At 37.0% G+C, this 7,500-nt stretch overlaps 1 protein-coding gene and 1 non-coding gene across 2 annotated transcripts in view; both read right to left on the bottom strand.

The window, feature by feature from the left end:
• LOC138016337 (uncharacterized) overlaps positions 1-2,966 on the bottom strand; it is a 56,542-nt gene extending 53,576 nt beyond the window's left edge. Inside the window, 3 exon segments of the mRNA XM_068863490.1 lie at positions 276-362; positions 2,110-2,717; positions 2,831-2,966. Of these exon segments, the coding sequence (XP_068719591.1) occupies positions 276-362; positions 2,110-2,371 (349 nt within the window). The 5' untranslated portion in view covers positions 2,372-2,717; positions 2,831-2,966.
• A 3,953-nt stretch (positions 2,967-6,919) lies between these two features.
• Trnas-aga (transfer RNA serine (anticodon AGA)) lies at positions 6,920-6,992 on the bottom strand. The gene has a single exon. It is a non-coding gene; the product is annotated as a tRNA-Ser (tRNA).
• Positions 6,993-7,500: the final 508 nt, after the last annotated feature.

Here is a 7,500-nt window from a genome sequence, read left to right as displayed (position 1 = left end):
AATTGTACTATCCAACAGTTAGTGATTTCTCCGATGGATAGCGTTTTCCAACTTTTGAACAACTGAGGCCTGAGGCCCAATGCATTCTTGAATAACAGCTATTCATCTACATTCCTTAACAGCTATTACCCAACTAGATCCAACCTTGGAAGCATTTCACTTCTGACTGAAATCTCCAATTAATAATAATATTTATAAGTCAACATGACAGAAATTGAAAGAGGAATAAGATATAAAAAATAGAGAATGCTATCGGCGATCAATCCCGTAATCACCTGTGTTGTAAACACTTTCATAGGACCAACTTGTAATGCCTCTGGAGTCAAGAAACACAAACTGCCTGAATCTGGAATTATAGGTCACTAGAAGAGAAAGGTAATTAATCAACAACAACACTCATTAAACTGATTGCATTTTTATGACAACAACAACAACAATGGTAACAACAATATTATAAAATGATACTAACAATCAAGAAATAATAGCAAAAATAGGTCGTCTAAATCTACTGGCTGTGGACAGCTGGAAGTTTATCCATTATTGACTATAAAGTGTGGGCTCGCCCTTTTGACAAGAGTATTTAAGGTTTTTACACTTCCAAAATGCTATACATGTAACACTATACATCATAAGAAGAGCCTTTATTTCTTCGTCGTCGAAGAAAGCAATGTACACAAAAATGTCAAGAGTTCATGGTTCAAGTGTCCTTACTGTAAAGGCAGACTACTGTGGTATAACTAATAAATTGGGATAATTATTAGGCCATATTCTTAAATGATGGCCAAGAAATTATTCTTTTGTCTGAATGCTAATCATCCTCAGCAGCCTCGTTAGCACGGACAAAATTCAAAAGAACATTTGCTCCAAAGTGAGGCTAGAGAGGATGATTAGCACAAAGACAAGTTAAAGACTAATTTCTGGGCGGCCATTAATTTATTTTATGAATATGGTCTATGATAATGATAATAATAGTCTTATGATACATAATAATAATTAGTAGTAGAATTAAAATGACTATCATGATAAGCTATATGTTGCACATTAACACAGGGAACTTTCATTATTTTCAAAACTGACTGAAAAACTAGGAGAGACTAGAGATGAGAGAGATTACTTTCTTATCTTACAGCAGCAGTTATACAATAATAATAATACTAATACTAAATAATAATACTAATACTACTAATAATAATAATAATAATAATAATAATAATAATAATAAGACATTTTTAGTTTATTTATAGTAAATTAGATGTTATGTATATACTTTACTAGCTATAGAGTTGTTAGCCGTAGGGCCGCCTGGGTTACGTTCGACGCCCCAGGCTGGCTGGATAGGGATCCATATGGCATCCATACGTTTTCACTGTCATAATAATAACAATGCGCCTATATTCAATAATATATTGATAAGTGACCGTATCAAAGGCTTCTGGGTGGTAGGCAGGATACTACAAAGCTTAAACTGCCAGGTACCATTTAATTAATAAATGAAATTCCATGATACTTTAAATTTGTCTCGATGCATCATGACCACGTACAATTTTAGCCATTGAGTCCCTCACCCAGCCCACATCCCAATTATCATTATTGTTGAACAAAGGACTTGGAAAGGAAAAACTAAGACAAGTTTCACATTTCTGTCAAACAACGACAGTTTATCCAGGAAATGCTGGATTAGCTTTGTATGGATAATCAAATGGTAACAAGTGAAATTAGAGAATGATTTCACTTGTGTTTTGTCCAAAATCAAATAATTTTGATTTTGGACGAAACGCAAGTTAAATTATTCCCTAATTTCACAAGTGTACCATTTGATTAGCTATTAATATTATGGACGACAAATTACATTCGTAAGATGCCATTTTGGCACTGTAGGAAAAGTTGCCCACTGGCAAGATTGTAATTTAACATGTAAAATTATAAGTTAACGATGAAATTTCACGGCAAAATTAAGGAGCAATTTGTCATCCATGTTATTATGTATCTAACTGCATATATAGCAGTCAACCATCCCAGTGAATAACGGACAGTGGGGGGTACAGATAAATATTATTATTCACTTAATTATTTCCCAGTTAATGTCAGTGTACTTTAATTAATAGCTACCTCCAACTATTTCACAGTTTTTTGAAGCGTGTTTGTAAGAGCCTCTACTCTGAAAACCAAATGGGATTTGCAAGTAACTGGTTCTTAATTCTCCAAAATCCGCTGATCTCGAGGTTTCATCTTCCAATTCCCTTTCCTTGAGGGAATCCACTCCATTGTCCCTTTCCAACGACTCTCTGGCCGTTTCATTTGCACAACCATATTGTTCTTCACTGGATGTTGAAATGGAGCTGCTCTTTGATTGACCGTTTGCTTGATTCATTATTAATTATCTTGAATCGAATCCCTAGCGTGTTCTTCTAAAAATTCGCATTCGGCGCCCCTGGGTAAACTTCATATTAAGACTGTACTCCATCCACGAACACTTCACTTTTGTGTGTTTCATTGCAGTTCAAAGAAATACAGAATTCGTTGGTGCAGGCTGCATTTCGCAGATCCTGCAACCGTCGACTTGCAGAATCCTTGTGTGTTTCAATGTTACTATACAATTCAGAGCCAAAAGAGTCAAAAGCGTGGTAGCAAAGTTCACATTGTTAATGCAGGACTCAAAAAACACGCTTTCTCAGTTCTAATTTAAAACCATAGTTGCTCCAGATTAACTTGGAAATCTGCAAGAAAAAACACACTCACAAACAAATCTTAAATTATTGTTACGCGAGATCGAAAAATAAGTGATGTAACGGAATTCGCGGAGTTCTCGAATGTTCCGTATATTACTCACCTATAAAACAACCTCTAAAGATAACAAATTGAGTAGGGTCTTGTGGACTGACTTAGTCTTGTAGACACTACGTAAAATTACAATCCTATGCACAAGAATGTGATTGCTCTTTTGCTTGTCTGAAAATCGCGTCAGACATCGCGTGCGTTGCTATGACACGAGTGGGAATGGGAACTGACCACGTGGTACGAGATGGACACTCGAGATGTTACCGGCGAGATAACCTGCGATCAGGCGTACTTTTCTTTAGAGAGGTCACGAAAAGATACCCTGTCTAAAAGAAAAGCACGCATGATTGCAGGTTACTCACGAGATGAACGCGAACGCGAAAGAATCCTCGGTAACCACCACACGAAAAAACGGGAAAATTAGCTCCTGTGGCAAAGACAGTATTTTCTCTTCTCATCCTGTCAAAAAGATACAGTGATATTTTTAAAATTAAACACGGACACTTACGGTGGCTCAAACCAGTTTCAACAAGGGCAATACAAGTTCCATGTTTCCTCAATTGAAGTTGAAGCAAAGATAAGTCAGTCTCACACCTGGCACCGGTGGCTGAGTTGGGTGAGCACCGTGCTGCCATGCGGGAGGTCTTGAGTTCTACTCCAGACGAACCAACACTCAGGGTCTTTAAATAACTGAGGAGAAAGTCCTGTCTTTGTAATTACATCTGAAAATGGTTAGACTCTCTAGTCTTCTCGGATAAGGATAAGGATAATGCCTCAAAGCCACAGAGCTCGAGGCATCACGTCAGTAAAAGCCTTACACATAATGTCATTCCCCCCCCCCCCCCCCCCCTCTGCACGAATCCTTCCTAGTTTTTCCCTTGAAAGCCTAAATGTGACAGTATCGAAAAAAGAATTGATTTTGCGGCAAAAAATAGATACCCAGCACTGTTACGGAATGGACGAGAGGCCAAAATCATTTGTCTCTTTGTTTCTCTCTCTCTCTCTCTCCATAGGCATCGTGGGGCACTTTTGTAACTTTTTTCTCCTTTCGCTATAATTCGCCCAGTTTTAGATGGTAAGGCACAACAACTTTTCAGTAGATACCTTAAACACTGATCCCCTTGCAGACCGACGCTCAATGAATCACTTTAAAATCAAAGGGACTGTGACCCTTTTTCATGGCAAGGAGGTTACTAAAGTTCCCTTGTCCGTGGTAAGCACCGTTTAAAAAGCTTTTAAATCCATTTCCTTACCAAATTGTGGCTTTTGCCTTACCATATATACGCCACACCATTCTCTCAATTACCACAATAATTTAAAATGGAAGTATTGCGCCCCGGAAAATTTTACTGTGTATACGTTTGACTTTTCATGTCCATGAAAAGAATCACGATTCAGAAAAAGCCCGTTTTTTGCTTCGCTGGTTTCAAAAAGCGATTGAGCCCTTTTAAAACATTCAACATCAACCAAATTTTGAGGGATGTTAAAGAAGTCTTTTGGTAATTTAATAAAGAAAGAATTTAGTGAATTGGATGTTTTCTTATTTTTTGGTGGATTTTTTTAGTTGCCAATGTCTCAAAACTGGCAACGTTACAAAAGGTCCCTATTTGCTAGAGGTTCCAACAAGTGCTTTCGATGTGATTTCTTAAGAGATAAGAAACAAAAGTGCAATCAATATAAACAATAGTACAGTAGAAATAAGTGAGAGAAAATTCAACTCTTTTCTATAATTTGGAAAGGAACTAGGGTTTAAAAACAACTTTACGCGGTTTTGCATTAACGGGGATACGGATATCTTCATTCACAGTTGAATGTTTGACTCATTGCAGCGGTAAATGACCGTGAAAAATGTATTGGGGATAGGTTTACATGCCAGAATGTTGCTTGTGTGCTGTTCTAAAAGCCGTAAACGAGAGGTCAGAGGGGCGTTTTAAATTAATATTCATAGCCTTTATAGATTCACCACACCCTTTGTCAAACAAGCACCCAGAGGCTCCAAAACAAACTGAGAATTTGGTCATGAATATATAAAAGCAAAAGGGATATGACGAATACAATTGATTCATTTCATAGACAAAGATAGCATTCACAAGACACTGCGATAAGTAGCACGAAATATGATGCACCATATCTGTAAGTCCATCTGCTGGACTGCTAGTAATTGCCTAAGTGTACATCTCGTGAAATCATTTTTCTATGGATGCACTTTCCATTATATTTAAATTGTTCTTTCAAGAAGATTTTTCAGAATTATATTTCATTTAGGTGTTTACCGGCGAATTTCTAGTCACGCAGTGGTTAAGGTGCTATTAATTAAATCCTAACTCCCCCATTTTTCCTCTTGAACCCCAGAATGGCTACAAGAAGATTTTTTTCTTTGCACAGTCTGTTGGCGGCAAAGCCATGAACCAAGCGAGTAAAAAATTAAAAGATACAATATTTTATAAAATAATTAGGATAATATGCGCACTCATATTGGTGAATAGCTGTGTTTATATGAGAGTGTGTAAATACGGCTGTGACAAGGGCTGTGACATCACACGAATTTGGTTATGCGTTGTCAGACGCGCGTTTTGATTGGCTGGTAGGAAATATGATCGTGTATGAAGAAAATCTGTTTGAATCAATAAGTAACAAAAACAGCACTTCCTTCATTTATTGAATTATTTTTGAGAAATATCATCACAAAGCATGATCACGAAAAAGTTCCGCCTGTTAAAGGATGACCCTGACACGGGAGCCATTCTTCAACCCTTGCGCGTTTTATGCGCCTATCGTCGTGACACCAACTTACCTGACTCCCTGGTCAGAAGTACTCCAAAGGGGAGTGTCAAGCTCAACGTGAATGGGCCTAGTTTTGGGTGAATTCAGGAGTTACCGTGATTACAACTTTCACAGACTGGAATGCCTCGATTTGTTTTAAATATCCTCTTTTGCAAGTGTTCGTAAAAAGTTTATTCTTTGATGGGTTAAGTTAATGTTAACTATGATATCATTGGTAATAGAGTGGCTTTCAAAACTGTTGAGTATTTTCAACAGGCAATGCTTGTGTATTTAAACTGTGCAATGGAGAAATATTAACTGGATCGACGTTAGTCATCAAAAACCAAGGGTCACTTATGTTTTTCAATAGCAATTTGTTCTTTTTGGCCAACAAAAAATAAATCAGCGCTCTTTAGACTTTTGCAAATGCAAAGGAGCAACAACTGCTTTTGATGTTGACCTAAAAAATCCCGCTATTTACCATGATTACGACACTTGAATTCAAGTGCTTGCGAGATTGTTGTTTTAGCAAAACGTTGCAGCTATCGAAACTCATGGAGAAAGCCTCAGCTGCAGAACGTGCTCTTTTTTGTGTCAGTGATGCAAAGTTTGCAATTGTTAAAGCTCAATTGATTTATTGCTACAAGGATGGTAGATGTTTCATCAGTTACGTATATTCGATAAGCTGGGACAGCCAATGTGATTGCATTCGAATTATTTTCAGTGAGTTTTAAACATTGCAACGATTATGGGCGTAATCATAATTAAGCTACAGTATATTGCGTTTATTGCTGCTTGCTATGGGGATAATGCGAATAAGCTATGTCGTGTTTATTGCTATCATTTTCTGGTCGGCTTTGCCTACAATTTCAATTGTTAAAGCTCAATTGAATTTATTGGTGCAAAGATGGTAGATTTCATCACTCGCGTATATTTCATAAGTTCGGATAGCCAATGTGCGCGCATTTGATTTTTTTTTTTTTCAGTGAGCTGTAAACGCTGTGAAGATTATCGGCATAGTTATGACCAAGCTATGTTGCGTTTATTGCTGCCATCTATGGGCAATAATCATGAATGAGCTTTGTTGCGTTTATTGCTACCATTTTCATGGTATGCGTTGCCTACAATTTGAGTTGTTAAAGCTCAGTTGAATTTATTCCTGCAAAGATGGAAGATTTCATCAGTTAAATGCATATATTCGATATGGTCGGATAGCCAACCTGCTTGCATTTGAAGTTATATCAGTGAGTTATGAACATTGCAAAGATTATGGGCGTTCAATTGATTTTCTTAGGAGTAAAGAAATATGAGCGAATGTGAGAATGATATACACATATTAAATGTTGACAGGAACCCACTGGGAACTCGGAAAAATCCGATCCCCAGATGGGATTTGAACCCACGACCCTCCGTGATCTAGTCGGATGCTCTAACCACTGAGCTACTGGAGACTTTATGGTGAGCAGTGGGGAAATGCAGTTATGATGCAGTTATGAGCTATGCTGTCAGTCGTTATTTGACTCTGTAATATGATTTAATATGTGTAAAGAAATATGTTTGATTGTTCCAGTCTTGCTAACCAGGGCCCAGTTGTTCAAAAGCGGATTAACGTAATTCAGGATTACCATAAAATTTGGTTTCATTTTTTTCAACTTTTGGTTGAAAGTTTCTTTTGCTTGTTTTTTTTTTTTTTCAAGATTGACTTTCTCTAATGTAAAATTTCGCCAAATATCAGCGTTGAACAACATTTGGGAGTTGAGAAATAAACTTCTTGGTTAATTTTTAACCTGGGATTAGCATTAAACGGATTTTGAACAACCAGGTTAAATAGCGAAGCAGAAGAAGCTAACCTTAAAAATGCATAAATGTCTGAATTGTGTACTACAGCTTCTAAATGAAGTGCTTGAAACTGCTCCTTCATAATTATAGAGATAAATAATCAAATAAATAACTGGATGA

Source organism: Montipora capricornis, chromosome 9, assembly GCF_036669925.1.
Source record: "Montipora capricornis isolate CH-2021 chromosome 9, ASM3666992v2, whole genome shotgun sequence".
Taxonomy (NCBI): domain Eukaryota; kingdom Metazoa; phylum Cnidaria; class Anthozoa; order Scleractinia; family Acroporidae; genus Montipora; species Montipora capricornis.
This window is presented reverse-complemented; position numbering and strand designations above follow the sequence as displayed.